This window comes from Mustela nivalis, assembly GCF_964662115.1.
Source record: "Mustela nivalis genome assembly, chromosome: 3".
In the NCBI taxonomy this organism is placed as follows: domain Eukaryota; kingdom Metazoa; phylum Chordata; class Mammalia; order Carnivora; family Mustelidae; genus Mustela; species Mustela nivalis.
Window position 1 is genome coordinate 75,846,871 of NC_139022.1, and position 24,234 is coordinate 75,871,104.

At 44.0% G+C, this 24,234-nt stretch overlaps 1 protein-coding gene across 1 annotated transcript in view; it reads left to right on the forward strand.

The window, feature by feature from the left end:
• The first annotated feature begins 10,338 nt into the window (after positions 1-10,338).
• The window catches only part of SERINC5 (serine incorporator 5), a 103,277-nt gene continuing 89,381 nt past the window's right edge, over positions 10,339-24,234 (forward strand). The window contains exon 1 of the mRNA XM_082724766.1: positions 10,339-10,576. Coding sequence (XP_082580892.1) covers positions 10,550-10,576 — 27 coding nt within the window. The 5' untranslated portion in view covers positions 10,339-10,549. The remainder of the gene's footprint in view (positions 10,577-24,234) is intronic.

Below are 24,234 nucleotides of genomic sequence, written 5' to 3' on the forward strand. Positions count from 1 at the left end.
GGTATTCTGACTTGTTTTACTTAGCGTAATACCCTCTAGGTCTATCCAAGTTGTAATGGCATGATCTCATCTTTTTTTATGGTTGTGTAATATATATATATTTATACATATACATATATATATATATAAAAGATATCTTCCTTATCCATTCATCTATCAATAGGCATTAGATTGCTTCCATAACTTGGCTATTTTTAAAAAATTTTTTATTCCTTTTCAGCATAACGGAATTCATTGTTTTTGCACCACACGCAGTGCTCCATGCAATACGTGCCCTCCTTAATACCCTTACCTGGCTCCCCCAACCTCCCACCCACCCCCCACCCCTTCAAAACCCTCAGATTGTTTTTCAGAGTCCATAGTCTCTCATGGTTCACCTCCCCTTCCAATTTCCCTCAACTCCCATCTCCTCTTCATCTCCCTACGTCCTCCATGTTGTTATGCTCTACAAATAAGTGAAACCATATGATACTTGATTCTCTCTGCTTGACTTACTTCACTCAGCATAATCTCTTCTAGTCCCATCCATGTTGCTACAAAAGCTGGGTATTCATCCTTTCTGATGGAGGCATAATACTCCATAATGTATATGGACCACATCTTCCTTATCTATTCATCTGTTGAAGGGCATCTTGGTTCTTTCCACAGTTTGGCGACCGTGGCCATTGCTGCTATAAACAGATGGCCCTTCTTTTCACTACATCTGTATCTTTGGGGTAAATACCCAGTAGTGCGATGGCAGGGTCATAGGGAAGCTCTATTTTTAATTTCTTTTTTTTTTTAAAGATTTTATTTATTTATCAGAGAGAGAGAGGAGAGAGAGCGAGCACAGGCAGACAGAGTGGCAGGCAGAGGCAGAGGGAGAAGCAGGCTCCCCGCTGAGCAAGGAGCCCGATGTGGGACTCGATCCCAGGACGCTGGGATCATGACCTGAGCCGAAGGCAGCTGCTTAACCAACTGAGCCACCCAGGCGTCCCTATTTTTAATGTCTTGAGGAATCTCCACACTGTTCTCCAAAGTGGCTGTACCAACTTGCATTCCCACCAACAGTGGAAGAGGGTTCCCCTTTCTCCACATCCTCTCCAACACAAGTTGTTTTCTATCTTGCAGCTAACTGGTGTAAGGTGGTATTTCAATGTGGTTTTAATTTGAACCTCCCTGATGGCTAGTGATGATGAACATTTTTTCATGTGTCTGATACATAACTTGGCTATTGTTTTAAAATATATATGTTTATGTATGCTAACTATATTCTACCAAATAATTACTATTTTTTAATGATTTTATTCATTTGTTTGAAAGAGAGAGAGAGCAGGAGTAGAAGGGCAGAGGAAGAGTGAGAAACAGACTCTCTGCTGCAGAGCTCAATCCCAGGACCTGGGGACCACAACCCAAGCTGAAGGTAGAGGCTTAACCAAACAAATGACCCACATGCCCCTATTTTATATTTTTAAAAATCTTTTTAATGTTTGCTTAATAGAAGACAGCTAGATTCTCATATCTGCTTCTGCTTTCAATATGTTGTGAAATATTGTTTTGGTTAAAGGATATGAAGAAAATTTGGACTCACATAAAAAACATATTTGGAAAAGAAAGGATCTCCCAGAAGGACTACCATGGGCCCTCAGACCATATTTTAGAACCACTGACGTAGAACAATATTTGTAAATGTGCACCAGAAAACATATACATATCTTATGGACATGAATTTTTATAGCACCATTGTTTTAAACAACGAAAAGCTGAAGCAAGACATACCCAATATTGAAACCATGCCCCATAGGATAAATGACATTAAAACTGTCACCAACAGGATGCCTGGATGGCTCAGTCTATTAAGTGTCTGCCTTCTGGCTCCTTGCTAGGTGGGGAGCCTGCTTCTCCCTCTGCTTGTGCTCTTTCTCTCTCTCTGACAAATGAGTAAAAATCTTAAAACAAACAAACAAAAAACCTATCACCAGCAAGACCTCCACTGACTACCTCCCCCCAACCTTTTCTTCACAGGAATGTTAACCTTATCTTTCAGAGGCAGACAACAGGAAGAGCTCCAGTTTGAGCGGGACCACGGACACACACCTGCACAGATAGACCTTGGAATGAATGTACAACAGGTACCTCCACCTCATTATAATGTTAAAATCTCTGCCCAAGGAGGAGGACAAACATCATTAATACACCTAGGATACACGTGTAGGCATATTTTCTAAGTAAGTCTGCACAACCACATGCTGGCCTTCATAAGCGATGACTAAACTTCCTTTTCTGAATATTCATCCTAATGCTTAAGTAAAAGAAACCCATTCACCTCCACTTGGGGAGTCTTGGCTTTGCAAGTTGTTCCCCTGAAGTCCTTAGTTGCTTCAAAATGTTTTCTTTGTGTGATACCACCACCTGGTGTAATGTATCTGTAACTCACCAGGTGTGGACTTCAGTTCAGTATACAGTGTAAGTAGAATAGATAAGTGGATTGTGGTGTATTTGTATAATGTTACACACATTGATGAAAATGAATGAAAATAGCCAGCTTTATTAAAATGGATGAATCTGGGGAGATTTGGAAATCAGTGCGACAAAATGTAGTTGGTTCCCTTGCTCCAGCTTCCTGTCATACAAAAGGTGGTGGTTTTTTACTCAAGCTCTTCCTTGAAATCCAGTGTCCCCAATATCTATGGTAAAATAGATGCCACAGGGTCCACATCCTGAAATTTTGATCTTTTGTGAACTAATAGATGTTCAAAGACCTGTTTGCCTCCCAGCACTTCCAGTGTGAAAGATCCCCCAGAATTAGAGAACTCTGATCAGATTACGGTGTTGTTTCCCCTTGGGGATTCCCACAGGGCAAGTCTTGAGGGTAGACAGAGGTCAACTATGTATAGAAGATGAGGGCCCATCTGACTGCAGTAGGCACATAGGTAGAGGTACCATTTGACATTTTTAAAACATAAAAGTTAAGAAGACTTTACACCTATTGGTATTTCTTCTGCCCAAGCACTAAACCTCATTTATTCCTGTTGTAGAAGCTAAGACATCGAAATGTCTCCTATTTTCCCAAAAGATTCTGTTTTTCTTTTCTTTTTTTTTTAGATTTTTATTTATACATTTCTTTGACAGAGAGAGAGAGAGAGAAAGAGAGAGAGGGAGAGCGCGCACGCGCACACGAGCGAATGAGCAGGGTGGGAGGGATAGAAGGACAGGGAGAAGAAGACTCTACCCTGAGTAGGAAACCCGATGCGGGGCTCAATCCCAGGACCCTGTGATCATGACCTGAGCTGAAGGCAGACGCTTAAGTGACTGAGAGCCACCCAGATGCCCCCCTAGTCTCTGTGTTTCAAAGGAATTTAAAAATAACAGCACCAGAAAAACTTGTATTTCTAAAAGAGAAGCCTCCCAAATTATCTCCTTGATGAAGTCACCACCATTAGGCTCTCAGGAATAAGATGGTGAATCTGCAGTTTGACAACAGCTGGAGCCTTTCACAAACTTGTATCTAAGGTTTTCCTGGGGGCGAGATTTCTGTTCAGCCTTCTCTCCACTAAATGGCCCATCTTTTCCTTCCCTCCTACTTCCCTTGTCTCTCTTCCTCCACCCCCAAGACTATAACATTGCTTTAACTCTACGATTCCTACTACTTGGTCCCATATCCTGGCCAAAATAAGCAAACAAAAATTTGGTGTCTGTGTCTTATCTCAGTTTACTGTGGCTCAGATCACACATCCTCATTTCAGATTTTATACTTTGGCTGATGGGTCAGAAATGAAAATGGCTAAGGTTCCATTTGTTTCTTCAGAAAATGTAGTCAGGTTATGGAACAGAACACCGCCGCTTTTAAAAAATAAAACGGGGGCTCCTGGATAGCTCTGTCAGTTGGGTGTCTGCCTTATGTTCATGTCCTGAATCCAGGACCCTGGGATTGAGCCCCACATCAGACTCCTGCTCAGGGGGGAGCCTGCTTCTCCCTCTCCCTCTGCTCCTTCCCCTGCTTGTGCTCTCTCTTTCTCTCAAATAAATAAGTGAAATCTTAAAAAATAAAATAAAACAAAAAATAAGAATGTTCACTCTTTCTCTCAATTTGTAGAAATGTCATGGGAAAAAAAACACAAAAAGAAAATACTCAAAATGATTGATTGATGTCAATTCAGTAAATGCATACTTTTTAAAATAAATGCATACTTTAAAAAATCTTAACGCAGCCATTTTTAAATTTCTCATGAGTTTTAGAGTCATTAACTTTCTTCATTGGGTGTACTCTTTTATGTTGAAAAGGGAACAAAAATAAGTAGTTTTTAAATATTTTCTTACCATTTTTTTCTTACAGGTTTAAAATTCTATTGTTGAATCTTAAACATTCTTCTCTAACTGAAATGTGATTACAAATAAATAAGCTACGTTGTCTTTCTGTGAAACCTCAGGAAGCTCCTTCCACTTTTCCATCCTTCACAGAACAAAGTAAACAGATTTCAAGTGAAACCCTCAATGAAAGCCTTTTAATGATTTTCAAGAAACTAGATGGTTTCACAGGCAACACTCTGTGGCTCTTTTAAAACCAATCACCTCCTAAGAGGCTAACTTCAAAGGAAGCATCATATCAAGGGGATTTAAAAGAAACCAACAGGAGTAGTCTCCTTAAATACACATTAAAAAGACAATACAGGGGCGCCTGGGTGGCTCAGTGGGTTAAGCCACTGCCTTCCGCTCAGGTCATGATCTCAGGGTCCTGGGATCGAGCCCCGCATCGGGCTCTCTGCTCAGCAGGGAGCCTGCTTCCTCCTCTCTCTCTGTCTGCCTCTCTGCCTGCTTGTGATCTCTCTGTCAAATAAATAAAAAATCTTTAAAAAAAAAAAAAGACAATACAATACAAGGTGCTTTTTTTTTTTTTTTAAGATTTTATGTTTAAATAATCTCTACACCCAACATGGGTCTCAAACATACAACTCTGAGATGAAGGTTCCTATGCTCCACTGACTGAGCACCCGGAACCCCCCGAGTACTCTTATTTGAAGAAGTAGGTTCACCTCTTGTTCTTCCCCTCAGAAAATTAATTAGAAAAGATTAACCAGGAAAACTGAAAAGGTTGCCTGCTCTCTCTCTTTTGTCTTCCGCTCCTCCCCTAAACCTCAAGCCTCTCTGAATGTGTGTACTTGAAATCGGGATTTTTGGATTGAGTTTTAAAACCAAAGAAGTCAGAATAATTTCCCTTGGTATGCAGAAGAACAGAAATGAACTGTTTGCAGAAATGTTTTTTAAAGTTCATAATAAAGTTGAATAGTAACTGCAATGTTGATTTGCCTGGTTTACGTAAATATTTAAGAGAGGAAAATGGATACCAAAAAATTTCCACTGCCCTTCAAGGTCCTTCCAGCTGGACTAAGAATCAAACTGACATGAGACAGGTTAACAGGAGAAAATCAGATTTAGTTTCCTATGTACTGTGTAGTTTCCTACTGGGAATCCACATAGACACATTCCCAACACATGCAACTTGAGGCTTATGCTGAGCTAAGGAGAGGGTGAGGGACCTGAGGTTAGGAAGGGGAGGAAGACTACTACTAAGAAGGTGAGTGGAGATGTTTGGAAACAAAGGTTGCCCTGTCAGGGAGATTTTTCCTTAGTGAAAGAGATCTCTGTTAATTGTTCTCTTCCTGGTAGAGGGTTTCTTTTCCAGTTAACTCAAAAAATCTTTATGCCAAATGGTCCATCTTGGGACAGTCTGTCCTTGGCCCCTACACACAAATCAGAGATGGGTACAGAAATATATACACATATATGATACATATATATGTTCTCTCCCCACTGATACTAAGTCTAGGCTATTAACCTGAGGATTTAGAAAAAAATTAATTTGTTCCCAGAAGGGTTGAGCAACTTTGAAAAACCCATTGAACAACCCTCTACCCTCTTCATTAATTTGGAGTTTAGTTTCCCTGGGATGTTCAAAGGAGTATTTTCCTTTGTATTAGATATACTCACAGGACTTACCAAGGAAATTAGTAATGTAAAATGAGTTCCTGGGAGAATCTTTAAAACACTGAGGCAAAACACTTAAGGCACCAGTGGAGTGGTAAAGAATCATTAGCTTTCCATACTGACAAACGAACTGATAATTACAAAAAATTTCTTCAGTTCTCTAAAGCATCTAAACAAAGAATCTTGACCAGGCAACACACTGTTAATTTCTTTACAGTCATTACTTAAATTTGGAAAAATAAAAGTACATAAAAAAAAAAAAAATCCTTCCAGGGGTGCCTGGGGGCTGGGTGGCTCAGTTGGTTAAGTGTCTGCCTTTGGCTCAGGTTGACCTTGGACTGATCCCAGCAGTAGGCTCTGTGCTCATCAGGAAGTCTGATTGTCCATCCACTCCTCTCCCTGCTTGTGTGAGTGCGCTCACTCTCATTCTCTCTCTCTCGTTCTCTCTCTCAAATAAATAAAAATCTTTTAAACAAATGAAAATATGGGGGTGAATAGGAGAAAACCACTAACCTTATTGAAAGTGGTTGCCTTTGGAGAGGGGATTGAAAGGTAGGGTGTGTAGAAGGGAGATACTGCTTTTCATTCTATTTTGTCATATTTTTGACATTTAAAAAAACACTGCACATGTTAATTTAGCAGAAATCAAGGAGCACGCACTTCCCAGAAGGTGTGGGGTGGAGGCACTACCGGGCTCTGATTAGTTTTTGCTTGGGGTCCTGAATTTATAGCTCTTTATTTCTAAATGAATACTTTGTTGTTCACTGTAATTGAAATTAATGAAACTTCCAGTACTACTTTGAGGTCCCTGGAGAGTTTATAAGTGAAGATTAGAGAGATCTCTTCTTTTATATTTAAAAACTAATTGAGGAAAGGGGCCGCCTGGGTGGCTCAGTGGGTTAAGCATCTGCCTTTGGCTCAGGTCATGTTCCTAGGGTCTTGGGATTGAGTCCCGCGTCCTCAGTGGGGACCCTGCTTCTCCCTCTGCCCACCCCTCACTTGTGCTCTCCTTCTCTCTCTCTGACAAATAGACAAATTGATAAATAAAATCTTTAAGAATAATTTAAAAATTCATTTAAAAATTATTTAAAAGTAATTAAAAATAAAAACTAACACAGGGAGATAAACCATAAGAGGCTCTTAAGCATAGGAAACAAACTGAAGGTTGTTTCCTATGGAGGGGAGGGGGGTGGGGGATGGGGTAACTGCGTGATGCACATTAAGGAGTGCACGTGACGTAATAAGCACTGGATATTATATAAGACTCATGAATCACTGACCTCTACCTCTGAAACCAATAATACATTAATTGAATTTAAATAAAAATAAATAAAAATAAATTTTAAAAATACTTAAAAAACTCCGAAATTAACAGAGTGTGCACCACTAGGGTTTTTTTTTTCCCCAAAGTTGAGAAAATTTGAGGGAATTGGAATAATTAATTTTATTTGTATTTAAGCCATTATTTGAACTGGATGTTAAATTTATTAAGAAGTTTTGTGGGTGTCTATGACTAGCTTTTTTCTTTAATAATATGTGTATACCACTGTTTTCAGTTCAGTGAGTAGTGTTTTAAAACTCAACATTGACTTCTATTTCCTAAAAAAGAAAAACCAAAAAAAGCACTTCAAATTCAGGAGGAAAGAAAAGCAAATTATAACTGGTTATTTTTAATGTGTCATCTATACATATCTAATTATATGGCTAATTTAGTTAATTTAAGAAAATTTTTGTGGTTGAAATATTTTACATGGTCTGCCAAGAGCTAGTCTTATTAAAACAGGCCTATTACTGCTTGTTCCTGAAAAATCCAAATCAAAAGAGACGGACTGTAAAGGTATCTACACATTAGGAACACCATGTACATCTGTCTTCCTTGGAGAAGTCTTCAGAGCACTTAAAATAAAATTACGGTGCCACTGTTTTATGTTAAGTCTGCTGACATTACCTCTATTCTTGTTAACTGAGCACAGATGCAAAAGATGGTACCAACCAGACCTTAAATAGTAACTGCTCAAGCTCAGAGCAAGGCAGGTGGTACAGCTCCACACAAGGCCACATTCTTGTGAGATCTTCCAGCAAGGAGGGGGGAATCAGCTTGCATAGATTATTTCTTATCCTTTAAACTTGTTTATTAATACCAGTCGGGGCTGTTATTTAGTCAGTGCTTAAGAAGGCTGGCCCCTGTTCAGCAAGGTCTGTAGGGGTGAGTTGATCTAATCTGTGGAGAGTGTATTAGCTTTGTTTTACAGATGGTAACACTGAAACTAAGTGGCCCAGCCAGTTTTCTGTAGAGTTAAATTTTGCAACTTCGTGACTCTGGAAGCTCAGGCTTCCCCTCTGCTTTTCCATACCTTAGGGCAGGGTTGACAAATCCCTGGGTTGTTATTATTATTATTTGATTTTACTTATTTATTTGACACAGAGGGAGAGAGAACACAAGCAGGCAGAATGGCAGGCAGAAGGAGAGAGAGAAGCAGGCTCTCTGCAAAGCAAGGAGCCAGACTCAGGACTCAATCCCAGGACCCTGGGATCATGACCTGAGCCTAAGACAGCCACTTAACTGACTGAGCCACCTAGGCGCCCCAAATCCCTGGGTTATTAATTCTTGCGTTAACTCTCTGGGAGGCTGGTATTGATATAGTCACAGAACCCTCCCATGTTGGCATCGCTTTGGCAAAAAGAGCACGGGATTCAGGGTCAGAAGGCCTGATCCTTCTACCAGTTCTGCCTCTATCACAGAGGTTGCTGGTGAGAATTCTCTGCCTTCTTGAGCCCCAGTTTCTCTAACTGGATAGGAGGCCTAGATCCCAGACTGCTCAAACACATATAAATGTCACACCTCCCCTTTCCCAGAAGCTGCCTGGCTGTTCCCACCTGGACGGAAACTCTAGGTGTCCAACCAGTCTCCCCAGGTGCAAAATGGGGCCAGAGTGGTCTTGGCTTTGGATGAGTCCGGGGCCATGAGGGAGCAGGGTGCTGGGCTGGTCTGCTGCTATTTTTGCTGTTTTAATTTTTTTTTCTATTTTGTTATTATTTCCGAATTTTAAAGCCAATTCTCATTACTTTCCGTGGCTCTGAGTAGGTCCTGCTCTACCTTTCTTCCTCTAAACTCTAGGGTTTGAGATTCAAGGAGACCCAGCACAGCTCATAAAACCTCAGGACCAGTTCCCATCTGACTTTCCTTCCACTCTGAGCGTATATACTTTTTTTTTTTTTTTTTAAGATTTTATTTGTTTATTTGACAGAGATGACAAGTAGGCAGAGAGGCAGGCCGAGAGAGAGGAGGAAGCAGGCTCCCAGCTGAGCAGAGAGCCGGATGCTGGGCTCCATCCCAGGACCCTGGGATCATGACCTGAGCTGAAGGCATAGGTTTTAACGCACTGAACCACCCAGGCGTGAGCCTCTATCCTGCCCAACAATACACTCCTTGGCCAAAGGCTCTGTCTTGGAAGCGAGTTCATTTAAGGGCAAGACTTGCATGGAGTGCAAGAGGATCAGGCAAGTGAACTCCGTCCGAATTTTGCTTCTTCAGCTTTGCTGTGAAGCTTTGGGCAAGTTGTTTAAGGTATCTGGGCTTCAGTGCCTCATTTCTAAATGGGTACTGTCATGTTTTAAGTAAAAGGGCTTGACGCAAAGTTCGTACTAACTCCTCTTCTTCAAGTGGCTGTGAGGAGAGCAGATGTGGGTAGGGAGAACTAGGGGCGCTATTTTCTGTATGTAGCGAGCAATTGGGGACCCTTTTTCAAGTGAGGTCGGGGAGGAAGGCAGCAGGGATGCAAACTGAGTCCCTGGGCGGGGATGAAAGCTGGAATATAGATCAATGTCCAGGCAAGCTCGGAAAGGGCTCTCACTGAATCCCCCAAAGTGCCCTGGCAAAGACAGGGCCAAACAGCCAAGGGCGCATGGATTCAAGGAAACTGGAGAAGAGGGGACTTTCCCTAAAGTCGTTTAGTTTCCCTGGCAGAGGAGGGAGATAACGGGACTTCAGAAACGGATCCAGGCGACATCTCAGTGGGCGCGAGGCAGAGAGCCGACCAGCACTCGCTGGTCCCCACGGCGTCGGTTCTGTGCCGGTCACTCCGCAATCAGTGAAGGATCTAAGCTTCCCTGGAGTTGGCCACCAGCTCCTCTCATCCGAGCCACGGGTCATAGAGCCGCCGGACCTCCTCTGCGGGGGCCGAGCGCCGGCGAGGCACGGGGACGCCAGGCCCGCCCGACGATGGGCGGACTGCGCAGCCCCGCGCCGCACCGGGAAGTGAGCGCAGCGGCCCGGCCGCCTGACGCCAGCGGAAGTGCGAGCCCAGGGCGAGCCTGCTCCGCGGCGGAGCGCCAGGGAAGGGGCGGGAGCGGGGCGGGGCTGAGGGCGGCCGCGGCTCGAGGGGGCGGGCGGGGCCTGGGCGGCGAGGCGGGGTTTGGCGGCGGTTGTTTTCACCCTGGCGGCAGTGCCGGGCTTTCGACTGGGGCTGGTCGGCGCGCAGGAGTGAGTTGCTCCAGAAAGGGGCGATCGCGGCTGGAGGTAGCCAGGAGGGCCGGAGCCGAGCGGGCAGCGGGCTGAGTAAGCCTGTGGTCGTCGACCGCCGCGATGTCAGCGCAGTGCTGTGCGGGCCAGGTGAGCGGGGGGGAGCGCGGGAGCGGGGCGAAGGGTCGGGCTGCGGGACCGGGAGCCCAGGCACCGCCGACTTCCCTGCGTGCGCGCCGCAGATCCGCAGCTGGGAGTGAGCTGGGGCAGGTGGGTCGTACGGGGCTGACGCTGCGCAGTCGGGGTGAGTGCCTCGGGCCGGAGCGCGGCGCCCAGCCGTCGGGGAAACCCTGTGCGGTGGGCGGCCTGGAAGGGACACGGGGAAGCCCGAGAGGAGACCCTGAGGTCTTCCCGTCAGGTCTTAAGGACTTAGGGCGGGGCAGGCAGGGCTCGGGCGAAGGAACCCGACTGTCCCCGGAGAGTTTCGCCTCCCCCTTTGCAGGGCATGAGTGTGTGGTGCTGAGCTCCGTAGCCCACCGGTTCTGCACTACCCGACGAGCCCAGAAAAAGACGTGCGTTTGGGCAACGTCTCCTTTCTCTTGCCGCGAGCAAAACTCGGGTCATATGGCCCAGGCAGCTTGCATTTGGCATCTTGCAAGCGTAGAGCATTGGCTCTGTGCCTTCGACAATGTCTCGAAACCTTGTTTCCAAACTATGGTACTCAGGGCGGGTCGCGGGGAAGACTCAGCCCTGCTTCCCGAGTTTGCCGACGCAATCCTGGCTGGAAGCAACCTGGCTGCCTGGGCTGAGCGCGAACCTTCCCGTCCCTCCTTTTAACTGAACTTGCCAGTTACACTCATATATACAGTATCTTAAAACATATCTGTCTACTTGGGATTGGCGACTCCTACTGGTGAGTAGCGCATCTGGGCAGAATTACTAGGTTTTAACTCTTGAACACTAATTTCATGCCTTCCTGCAGAGTAAGAAACAACCAACTAGGTAAAGCCTGACAGATGTGGAGCTCCCTTCTCTCTCTGTTCTCTATTCTGTACACAATTTTAATTTTTTTTCTCCCAAAGGAGTCTATCTCCGGGAGCATTCACGTGCTGGGATGTTGTTGCTTTCTAATATATTCAGCCTTAGGGCAATCAAGGGCAGCCCGTGTAAGTGATGCAGGGGTTAAACTGTGAGTTTCTGTAACTGGCCAGTTATACTGGCAGATAATCCATCACCCTTCTAGTGGCTATGTGAAGTTATCCTGGTTTTTGGGGGTCTAATACTGTACTTGGCATGCATTCACATTGGCCTTTTCAGACATGAGGAAATTGAGGTTTTTGTGGGATTTTTTTAGATTTGTATTTTTAAGTAGTCTCCCTACCCAACCTGGGGTTCATACTCACAACCCTGAGACCAAGAATCCTGTGGTCCACCCATTGAGCCAGCCTGGCCCCGCTGACAATTGAGGTTTTTACCTTGAGCTGTAATGATTTGCGTTAAGTCAGGCAAGAAGAGAGAGATGGTGCTTACCACCTTGCCAGGGCTTTTGAGACCAAGGTGATGGAAAAGGCTGTTTTCTAAATGTTCCCAAGCTCAAGAAAGAGTTGCAAATCTTTCATTGTTGTTGTTTGAGATGCCTTCCAATTTGATGGCATTATTTACTAATTGCAGACATTTAGGGGCATCTGTCTTTCTCTAGTCCCTTGAAAGCCCCTTGAGGCCTTCTGTGACTCCAAGCGGCTAATTTAGGGCTTTGAAAATGATTACTGGGACTCAAGTGGTCTTGTAAAAGAATTATTGGTATGGTTGATATTTTGGCAGGATTTAATGACTTGTTTCTAAAATCCCCCTCTCAGGACTTTGGAAAGAACCAAATCCTGGCCATTCATCACAGGAAAATTAACTTCTGCTTTCTCTGGGCTGCTTGAGGCAAAAATGTGGTGGGTCTCAAGGCAGTGAGGGGTTGATGACACTGTGATTTCATATGGATGGGGCTGTTAACAACTGTAGAAAACCTCATAGAAGCTAAGTCAATTTTTCTGTTCTGCCAATCTTTTTTTTTTTTTTTTTTAAAGATTATTTATTTATTTATTTAACAGAGAGAGAGATCACAAGTAGGCAGAGAGGCAGGTAGAAAGAGAGAGAGGAGGAAGCAGGCTATCCGCGGAGTGGTCAGCTCGATGCGGGGCTCGATCCCAGGACCCTGGGATCATGACCTGAGCCGAAGGCAGAGGCTTTAACCCACTGAGCCACCCAGGCGCCCCTGTTCTGCCAATCTTTTGTTTTGTTTGAGCACCTATGAACTGTTTTTACTCACAGCATTTCTTTCTTTTTTTTTTTTTTTTAATTTTATGTATTTATTTCTCAGAGAGAGAGGGAGAGAGAGAGCGAGAGCACACAAGCAGGAGGAGAGGCAGGCAGAGGGAGAAGCAGGCTCCCCGCTGAGCAAGGAATCCCATGTGAGACTCTGGGATTATGACCTGAGCTGAAGGCAGACGCTTAACTGACCAAGCCAACCACACCAACCAGTTTCCCAACTCCCCGCACACCAACTGGACTCACAACTATTCAACTCAATTATGACACTACCTGGATTTAGTATCCCACAGGCTTAGTCAGATAAGACTGCCTCTCGTCCCACATTTCAGATACCAGTCACAAATCTCCTGAGCTCCCACACACAAAGGAAGACCAAATCTCTATTTCTGGTTGTATCACAATGTCACAGCACCTACTATGGGCCAGGAGCTAGAGATAGGGCAGTGGGCCAGGTGGACATCATCTCTGCCCTCCGTGGCTGTCCCGTTGTGGGTGGGGACATCCCATAAGTATGTAAACTGTGAAACGGTCAGTAGTAGTACTATAACCAGACCTGGTGGCCGAGGGGCTTTGGGTAGCTTGCTGGGGAAGACTGAGAAAATGCTCCCGGATTTGAGACAGATCGGTAAGGAGAGACATCCATGTCAAGGTCTGGGTAAGGAGGCTTTCAGGATTTTCGAGTTACAGAAGGGAGTACAGTGTGGCTAGGGTGTCAGTGAGGCAGATGGGGTAAAGAGGCGGGGGGGGGGGGCAGATGTGACCAGAGACTGTCAGCCACGGTTGGAGTTGGGGTTTTGTTCCTGTTCCAGTGAGAGCTGTGGTTCGATTTATGCTTCCATCACTCTGGGTGCTGTGAAGACTCAACCGTATCAGGGACTAGAGTGGAGGCAGGGAGAGCAGTCAGAGCTGTTCATTCAGTGAATATGATTTAACTGCCTCCTCCGTGTGCAAGTAGGCTGTAGCACTGAGCAGAAATACCTCCTGCTGGAGCTTAAATCTTGATGATCAGCTGCTGCTGTTAGTCTGAGGAGAGCGTGTTTTACCTTAACGTAGGCTGTAGTGTTTACAGTGTCCTGTTGTTGGCTTCTGGGCTAATTTTAGAGATAGAATTGGACTTCCGTCTGGATAAGAAGTGGGTGTGGGAATGAGAGTGGTTCTGGATTTGTCCCCAGCAAGTGGATTGATGACAATTTACTAGGTGAGATAGGCTTGAAGGGAGGAGGACATTTGGGAAGGAAAGCCCAGTAATTTTCTTTTGGCTTTGTTACATTTGAGAAGCCTATTATAAATTAAATGGAAGTGGCAAGTTATCCGTTGGATGATTATTTTACTTATTTGTTTTAAGATTTTATTTATTTGATATAAAGAGTGAGCAGGAGAGAGAGAACATGAGCAGGGGCAGAGGGAGAGAGAGAAGCTGACTCCCCTTGCTGAACAGGGAGCCCGATGTGGGGCTTGATTCCAGGACCCCAGGATCAAGACCAGAGCCGAAGGCTGACTCTCAGCTGACTGAGCCACCCAGGTGCCCCCAGTTAGATGTTTAAATTGGGAGAAGTTTGGGGGGCGCCTGGCAGGCTCAAGGGGTAGAGCATGTGACTCATGACCTTGGGGTTGAGTTCCAACCCCACATTGGGTGTAGAGATTACTTAATAATAAAATCTTAAAAAACAAGTTAGGAGAAGCTTGAGGTTGGTGATAGAAATTTGGGGGACTTTAACTGGGGACCATTAGGAAAAATATGTAAGCCATAAGAGAGCTACGGACTCAGGTCTGGGTTTGAATTGGGAAATCTGGACAACCAGGGCTCTTGTGAATGAGTGCATTTTACCTTTGCTCTATTAACCTCAGTTTTCCTCAACTGTAGAATGGGTGGGATAGTACCTCTTGGGGTTATGTGAAGATAGTATGTGATCTAGACATATGGTTTCCGAAACATGGCTTGGCACAGAGTAAGGAACCCCAAAACTCTTAGTTTGTTATGGGCCAATATCCACCTGTGCCTAGGCGTTGTCCAGGTCGTCTTACATTTGTGCTGACTCTAATATGCACTTAGATTTTGCTTATGCTGTTGCTAATGGATGCTAATGGAAGGAGAGATGACAGGATAGAGTGACCACTCAACACTTTGTGGGTACCCAGCACTGTGGCAGGTCCCTGAAGACTGGATGATGAAGAAAGCTTCTCGCTCTCCTGGAACTTAAGGGCTAGTCGGGGGTGGAAATGTGGGGAAAGCTAGCTACAGAAAATGACAGTACGCACTCTGTCAGAGGTAAAATGAGGTGTTGAAAAATCCAGACAGTGCTCTTAGGGCACTTTGAGAATAAAGCTCGACAGGGTTTTCTCCAGGCAAGTGTAAGCATGAATGATAGCAGTAACAATAGCTGAAGTTTGTTTCATGCCCACAACGTGCTCTCTGTTTCCACCTATGTTACAGCATTCGTTTTTCACAACAGCCTTAAGGGGCGATTAACTGGCCTCCTTTTGCAGGGGAGGCAACAGTAGAACAGAGAAATAAATGAACTTGACTGATATTTCATGGTGGTGGAGCCAGGCCTTGAACACTGGCCCACTTAAGTGGGGGCTTTTAACTACAAGATTGCCATTCTCTAATATTCTGATAATGAATAAATAATTGGTAACAGTTGCTCCTTATCTTACCTGGGGGTATCATGGGCCTCAGGCGGTTTTGAATACCCAGCTACTGGACTGTTTTGATAGATATTGGTAGTTGCTAGTGGCTGTGGGTGAGTGAGGTTTAGTTTCTTCCAGACAAAATTCTTCCGCTCATCCGGACATGTATTGGCAGGCAGGTACAGAATGATCATGCAGCCTGATCTGATCCCAGCTCTTGGCCCTTCTTGGGGGGGCATTGACATGGAACTTGCATGTTCCCTGCATCACCAGGCACAGCTGTAGTCTAGTGCGCAGGGCCCTAGGCTGCCAAGCCAGCATGACTGCATGGATGGATCCTGGCCATGGTGCCATTCCTGGGGTGCAGATTCACTCTCCAGTGGTGGTCGAGCCAGTTCGTGTAAAGGCGGGAATGCCCTGGCCAAGGTATTTCCAGCCAGATTGTATTAATCATTGAGATTCTCAATGAAAATAAAAGCCCATTTCTTTTTCTTTCTTTCTTTCTTTTTTTTTTTTTAAAGATTTTATTTATTTATTTGACAGAGATCACAAGTAGGCAGAGATGCAGGCAGAGAGAGAGAAGGAAGCAGGCTCCCCGCTGAGCAGAGAGCCCAGGACCCTGGGATCATGACCTGAGCCGAAGGCAGAGACTTTAACCCACTGAGCCATGCAGGTGCCCCTGAAAGCCCATTTGGTTACATTGGTTAATGAAATCACGAATGCCACCAGGAACCATCCATGGTCAAAGACACATAAAGCTAAATGTTAAAGCAGTGGAAACCTTTTATTCCATAGCCACTGACAGCAGGGAAAATAGCTGAGCTCTTTTGCCATTTGTCCAGAGTTTTCAAGGGGGAATGAGGGAGTAGGGAGGAGTGAGTGGGGCCCAGCAGAGTTAAGGAAGTGAAACGTTAGAGGAGTTGGTGAGTGTATTTGCTACTAGGCCAGTTGTGTCTGCTGGTTGGCAAGTTAAGATTGTCCTTCCACTGAGACTGGGGAGACACGTCCTGTCCTTCCTGATGATTATATTTCCAAGCGATGGCATGTGGGTCCTTGAGAAAATTTTGTAAATTTTGAGAAAGACACTGCAGAGTCATAGGAAATACATATACATCTCAAAGGGACAAGGACTCAGAGTTGTAAGCCCTCTTTGGTCAGTGCTCTAAGAAAGGGAGGCCAGGGCCTATCTTAGGTGTTGGCTAGGACAATTCATTTCTTTTGAGAGCCCTGAGCTTCTCCTGACTCAAAACGGAAAGGACAAAGGCAGTTGGGTCATCCCAGGGATGCAGCCTCAGACTGCTGGAAGCCCTCTTACAGTTCGGTCATTGTTGTGCAGGGGTTTGTGCAGAGTTGCTTTGTGTTGAGATTTCGAGGGAGTTTTCACCATTTCTCACTATGACTATGCTGGTTAACAAAACCTGGGTTCATTGGAGGTACAGGTCATCAAAGCCCATGCAGGAGACTGAAGAGTGTGGCCTCTGAGGAAGTTTTAGCTGGCATGGGTGTTCCTCATCAGGGCATCTTGTCACCCCCAGATTGGAGCTTAAAACACACACACAGAGTCTATGAAAACTTGTACAAAAAGTAAATAAGCTCAAGAAGCATTTCCTTAGTAATGATCTTCCCCTTGCTTTGAGAGTTCTCTCTGAACATGCCCACACCACCCACTACACGGTCATCTGATGGACAGGAATTCTTTCCTGGTTACTGCATGTATGGGCTTCCTCTCTCTCCCTAGACAAAGCTTATACTATGACCTCACTGAACCCCCTGTTGAATGCGTTTGGTTACAAAACCTTTTCTCCCTATAGCTCTTTGTTTTTAGTGATTGGAAATTTAGGTCCTCATTATATCATGTGATGCTTCGACCCTTGGAAGGGATCCAGGCATGAAAGTTCATTTCTATCCATGACTGGTGTGTTTTTGAACTTTGCAGGGGGTATTTGTGAAACACAGGAAAAAACATCACACACTTATCACCCAGAGAACCACATTTTGGTATTTTAAAGTCCAGCCACCCATATTGAGTATATATGATTTTACTTTGCAAAATTAGGATTATGCTGTAGCTGCAGTATTTGTCCTGTTCTTTTTGTGGAATTTTTGTTTTTGTTTGTTTGTTTATTTAACTAATCTCTACTCCCGGCATGGGGCTCAAACTCATAACCCCAACATCAAGAATTGCAGGTTCTACTGACTGAGTCATCCAGGTGCCCCTTGGTCAGGGAAGTTTCTAACAGACAGAAGCCACTCCTTTATAGCCATTAATACTTTCTGGGCTGACATTCAGGTGTAGTTATTCTTGTGCCTTCAAACATGATAAATTCTCCAGAGGTGTTAAATAAAGGTGAATGAGTGAAAGTTAGTTAATAAGCATAGGTATTAATAGGTTTGGGTGTTTTTCTTTTTCTAAAAGAACAAAAATAGTGAAGAAAATCTGAATTACACCCCTTTCGATGCCATCATCGACAATATATTTCAGTCATTTCTAACATTTTCTTTAACTTTAATAATTTCCCTTACCTTTATTTATATAGATACTACCTATCTAGATGGTGTCTGAGTCATTATTTTCCTGTTGTATGAAGCTGCTCATCACTGTTTCAGTTACATGAACTTTGAGTCCTGTCTTCTAATCACTAGTATCAGCACTTTTATTTTTCTGTTCATTTTTGTAAAATGCAGGCAGAGTGCACTCAGGTGCCCACATAGTCACTCTCCCACACTAACAAAGGGTGGTGATTGGCTGATGTTGACCTGTAGGCTTATATACCTCACTGGTGAGCTAATACAGAAAGAGTGTTTGGAGATGTTGTGTTAGTTATGCAGGTTTAGGTTGTTGGGGAGATAAGTCTGTCACATATCTTATGCAGTAAATAGAGTGAAAGTAGCCATGTTGGTTGGAGAGTTAGTGTGAGGGTTAGCTCAGATTTGTTTTCTTGGGCTGCTTTATAGCTGACCTGGGCGAGCTGACAAATAGCTTTGGGCTGCGTGGGATGCCTTGGCTGGGAGGGCTGAAGAGGACCGGCCTGTGGGAAGTGGGAGGCAGCCTCAGACTGTGTCTGCTAATGAGATCATCTCTTCCCCATTGCTTGATTCTGCCTGGTTTTCCATGTAAATATCACCTATAGGCTTCCCACAGCTATTCAAGATCTGGAAGTGAGTCAAGTATGAGACTCGGAAGCTTACCTTTCAGTGTCCCCAGTGTTTCAGTGTGAACTGCAAGGGTAGAACAGTGAGGACAGCGTTGTCTACTTATATTTCAGTTCATCTATGATAATCTGACCTCAAAAAGGAAGTCTTCAGTGTAGCGTGGGGGGTGGGCTCTGTCGGTTAAGCGTCTAACTCTTGATCTGAGCTCATCCGCATTGTGTGTGGAGCCTACCCAAAAAATAAAATAAAATAAAATAAAATAAAATAAAATAAAATAAAATAGTAAAGTAAAGTAAAATAAAATAAAGTAGTAAAGTAAAATGAAATTAAAATAAAATAATAAAAAAGAAGTCCTCATGTAAGATGGTATGCAGAACTAGCCACTGACACAGTTCCATTTTATCTCTTGAATTGTTTTCAGTACCTGTAATTTTAACTATAACTTAACTATGGTTCAAGAAAAAAATTCAACTGAGTAAATTCTAAAGATCTAATTGATTTTATTAAATGATTCATGAATCCAGCAGCATCCCACTGGCAAGCAGAATGGTTTTTAAAGGTGGAGAGGGAGGGGCGTCTGGGTGCCTCAGTTAGGTAAGCATCTGCCTTGGGCTCAGGTCATGATTCCAGCTGGGATGAGTCCTGGGTCAGCCCCCTGCTCCTCCAGAAGCCTGCGTCTCCCTCTGCCTGCCTGCCTTCCCACCCCCGCCCCTGCTTGTGTGCATGCTCTCTCTCTGTTAAATAAATAGATAAAATCTTTTAAAAAATGTAAAAAATGAAAAATAAAGATAGAGGGTGGAAAAAGAATAGCTTTTAAAGGGTGAAGGGTAGAAAAAAGGAAATTATTAGCAAAGAGTTCATTGTCACCGTTTTAAGGCGGGGGGGTGGGAATGGATATATACATAAATTTCCCAGTGCTCACCAGGATATTCCCATGTCAGCTGGTTAAAGGTTACATCTTTGGAGGTTGGAAACTGCAGTTTGGTTGGGTATTAGGTCTTCATTTACTGATTTGGGGTCTTAACCTAAGTAACACTATTTTGGGTGTGTTTTCTTTTTAACACTGTAGAGATCCTATGTTCTGGGCATCACGTTAAGCAGCACTGTTGGTACAGTGTCGTTACATTTTGTCATTGTCAGTTGAATTTAGGGTTGAGACAGGATCCTGAGAGCAATATTGATCAAGTCACTGAGCTGTGATTATATTTAATGATCAGGTTTTCCAAGTAGTCTAAAGTGATACTTTGCAAAATTTTTGAACACAGTGTGAGAGTCAGTGTAGCGTATGTGTAAGGAAATTCAAATAGTGGATTGATTTGATTACATAAAACATCTGAATTTTAAAGGAAACGGGATTTTACTTTGGCTTTTCTTCTGTAGTTTGCCGTCGGAGATTAAAGCTGAGCTGATGTTTAAGGAAAGCAGCTGTTACGGAAAAATTGTAGTGAATTTTTTAGCACAGATTAAATTTTGAAACAACTTGCAGGTTAGAAGTAAAGTTGCAGCATACAGTGATTAAACAGCATTTTCCCCCCTCATGAAAACCGTCTAGTCAAAACAAAAATAGGAAAAACACATGGACACTCAACCCCTTAAATCTTATTTATGCAGAGATAAGTAGGAGAGCTGGAAAATCAAATTTCTGTTTAAGTATTGTCTTTATAAACGGGCCAACCATACTTTGAAACAAAGCCCATGAGGTCTTCATAGGATTTATTTTCTAGTTTTTTGTTCTTGCATTATATCTCAGTAATTTCACAGAGGGCTCAGTCTCCTAATGCTCTGATCCTTAGTGTGTGTGTGTGGTTCACCAAAACAAGGAAGAATTGAGTCTTTTGTTGTTGACTCCATGCTCACTGAACTCCTCCAGTGGTATTCTCAGAAACAATGGCCGTATTTTGTAACCATAGTAATGAAAATGTCTCTGTAATAGGATTCTTTATCAGTATGAATTTTTTTTTCCCCGCTTTGGTAGCATTATTCCTGTTAAATAACAAAAGATTCAACCAAGTAAATTTTAAAGACCTAATTGGCTTTACTAATCAATTTATGAATTGGGCAGCATTCCAACTAGAAAGTAGAAGGGAACTTCAAAAGTCTATAGAAAAGGAAGGGTTTTCTTTTCCTTTTTTTTTTTTTTTTTAAAGATTTATTCATTTATTTTAGAGGGAGAGAGAGAGTATGTGAGAGAGAGCAAGAGCTTAAGGGGGAGGGGCAGAGGGAGAGAGAGTCTCAAGCAGTCTCCACGCTCAGCTCTGAGCCCACTTGGGACTCCATCCCACGTCCTTGAGACTAGGATCTGCGCAGAAACCAGAGTCAGATATCCAACCGACTACATTTCCCAGGTTCCCCAACAGGGAAGGGTTTTCAAAAGTAGGAGGAAGAGGGAAAAATGAAATCATCAGTACAGAATCCATTGTTTTAGGCAAGTTTGCCTTCCTAAGGGGAGCAGAAGGGGAAGGAGCCATCAGTAAACTTCATAGTGCTGACCAGGAAATTCCACATTGACTGGTTAAAAGTTACATTTTCAGGGGGTGAAACTGCAGTTCACTTCACCTAAGTGACACTATTTTGGACCTGTGGTTTTCTTTTTAACATTCCTAAGGATACTGATGTCTTCTCTGCTGTTTGGGAAAAAAAGGAAAAAGAAAAAGAAAAAGCTTACTACAACTAAAGCAATATGTCAATCAGTAAATAATCACTGGGTACCTGGAAAAATAGAGCTCAAGGCGTTAACTAGTCCTACTTTTATGCTTGGGAGCAACTAGTGAATTGATGCTGAATTTTCTTTTTCTTTTCTTTTCTTTCATTCTTCTTCTTCTTCTTCTTTTTTTTTTTTTTTTTTTTTTTTAAGATTATTCCTTTATTTATTTGACAGAGAGAGAGAGAGATCACAAGTAGGCAGAGAGGCAGGGGGAAGCAGGCAAGCAGGCTCCCCGCCGAGCAGAGAGGCCAATGCGGGGCTCAATCCCAGGACCCTGAGATCATGACCCAAGCTGAAGGCAGAGGCTTAACCCACTGAGCCACCCAGGTGCCCCTGATGCTGGATTTTCTTCATATAAGATCTCTCCTGGGCAGAACTCCTTCAGAGACCTGAATGGAGGCTGGCGTATTTCAGCTTCCAAGTTATGCCAGTGAAAGGGGAGGAAGCAGCGGGTTCACTGGGGGAGACAATTCCTTAGGAGTAAATGAACTAGCCCCAGGGGAGCAGGTGGGAAGTTGTGCAGGTGGTTTCTGTGCAGCCTTGTGGTTATACAGTGTTTCATGTGGGAGGGTTCTTACCATTTTAGCTTCTCAAAAGAATCTTATGACCTCAAAAGACCTAATGTAGATTGATAAAAGGAAGACCCAACAGTGGAGACATCTCCATTTAAAAGGCAGGCTTTCGGGGTGCCTGGTTGTGTCAGTCAGTGGAACCAGTGACACTTGATCTCCAGATTGTAAATTCTATCCCCACTCTGGGTGTAGAGATTACATAAAAGTAAAATCTGAAGACAAAACAAAATAAAAAAACCAAACCCAAAACTTTAAAAGGAAGACATTCCTGTAGCAAATATAGAAAGAGAATAAAATGATGGAGGGTACAGCCTGCCGGGAGAGGAAAGGGCCTGGGGGTTTGGGGTGGGAGATGTTTTGGCTTTGTCAGATGACACCCTACATCCTAGAAGTTTGTAAGGGAGAGTCCTAGATGCTGGGGGATTTTGGGAACCCTGGTTTCCAAGGAGGAGCAGCAATGGCACTGTGGGTTAGAGATACTGGGGAGCTAAGGAACTGAAGCCGGGGAGGGGAGGTAATGCATTTTTAGGACCTGTGGCAGTAGAGGGGAGGTTAGTAGCTAGATGTGGGAGATATCATTTTTTTTGGTTTTTTTAAAAGTTTTTATTTATTTATCAGAGAGCAGGGGGGAGAGCGAGCACAGGCAGACAGAATGGCAGGCAGAGGCAGAGGGAGAAGCAGGCTCCCCGCTGAGCAAGAAGCCCGATGTGGGACTCGATCCCAGGACGTTGGACGCTGGGATCACGACCTGAGCCGAAGGCAGCTGCTCAACCAACTGAGCCACCCAGGCGTCCCGAGATATCGGGTTTTAGTGGAATGTTTTGGGGGTATTAAAAAACAAAATTCAGCTGAGTAAAATTGAAGATCTTATTGGCCTTATTAAACAGTTCATGAATTGGGGGCGCCTGTGGGGTCAGTCAGTGGAACATACGACACTTGATCTCTCGGGGTTGTGGGTTCAGACCCCACACTGGGTGTAGAGATTACTTAAAAATAAAAAAAAATAAAAAATTGGGGAGGGGTAAAAAACCGATTCATGAATTGGGCAGCATCCCGTCTAGCAAATAGAGAGGAGCTTCAAGAAGTTTTAGGAAATGGGAGGTTTTTATAGGAAGGAGAGTGGGGCAAGGACGTTATTAGCCAAAAAAAAAAAAAAAAAGGATTGTTTTAAGCAAGGTCGCTTTCCCTTAGTGGGAAGGGTGTGTGTGTGTGTGTGTGTGTGTGTGTGTGTGTGTGTGTGTGTGTGTTTTAAATTTTATTTATTTATTTGTCAGAGCACAAGCAGGGGGAGCAGCAGGCAGAGGGTGAATCAGGTTCCCCACCAAGCAGGGAGCCCGATGCAGGACACGATCCCAGGATCCTGGGATCATGACCTGAGCCAAAGACAGACGCTTAACTGACTGAGCCACGGAGGTATCCCAAGAAAGGGGTCTTAACAGGCAGATTTCCTCATATTCCTTTGAGGGGGTGGAGAAGGGCCCTTGTGACAGATGATCTCATTGGTGCTTACTGCAAAATTCTTGACTGACTTGTTAAGACTATATTTCTCAGAAGGAGATGGAGGGCGGGGAGGACTTCACTTAAGTTAGGGATCAAGCCCTAGTTTGGTTTCTTGGCCTGGCGTCCCTGACTCCTTTGTGGGTCTGTGGTTGATTTTAGAGGGAGATCTGAACAGATTGCTCTCGTGAAGGAAGAACGGGTTACAACATGAACAGATCTGGGGCTGGCCCTTGGTATGCGTAGTGAAGAAACTTGGACAGTTCCTTTCCCCAGACTGCAGGATGCTGAAGTTCATTTACTCTAAGTTCTGGAAGCTGCCAACATTTAGTCTGAAGGTAGCCTCCATCCCCTTGGTTTTTCTCTTCTTCTTCCGTTACCCCCTTTCGCCTTTGTTTTTCTTGTTTAAATTTGTTTGATCCATTGAGATTTTATTCTTTGGAAAATCCTCAAGTCTAGTTCTGGAAAGATCAGGTTTTGTGGGTGGGGTGATTTTTGAGGCAGATCATGGAATCAGAGAAACTTCTGGAAGAGACTTTAAAAGGCATCCCTGGGACACCTGGGTGGCTCAGTTGGTTAAGCAGCTGCCTTCGGCTCAGGTCATGATCCCAGCGTCCAACGTCCTGGGATCGAGTCCCACATCGGGCTTCTTGCTCGGCAGGGAGCCTGCTTCTCCCTCTGCCTCTAGTCTGCCACTCTGTCTGCCTGTGCTTGCGCTCTGTATCTCTCTCTCTCTAACAAATAAATAAAAATCTAAAAAAATAAAAAAAATAAAAGGCATCCCTTTTTAAATTCCCCATCTGAAGCTTAGATGTCTTTTTTTTTTTTTCCCTCTAAGATTTTATTTATTTGTCGGAGAGAGAGAGAGTATAAGCAGAGGGTGAGCAGCAGGCAGAGGGAGAAGCAGGCTCCCCACTGAACAGGAAGCCCAT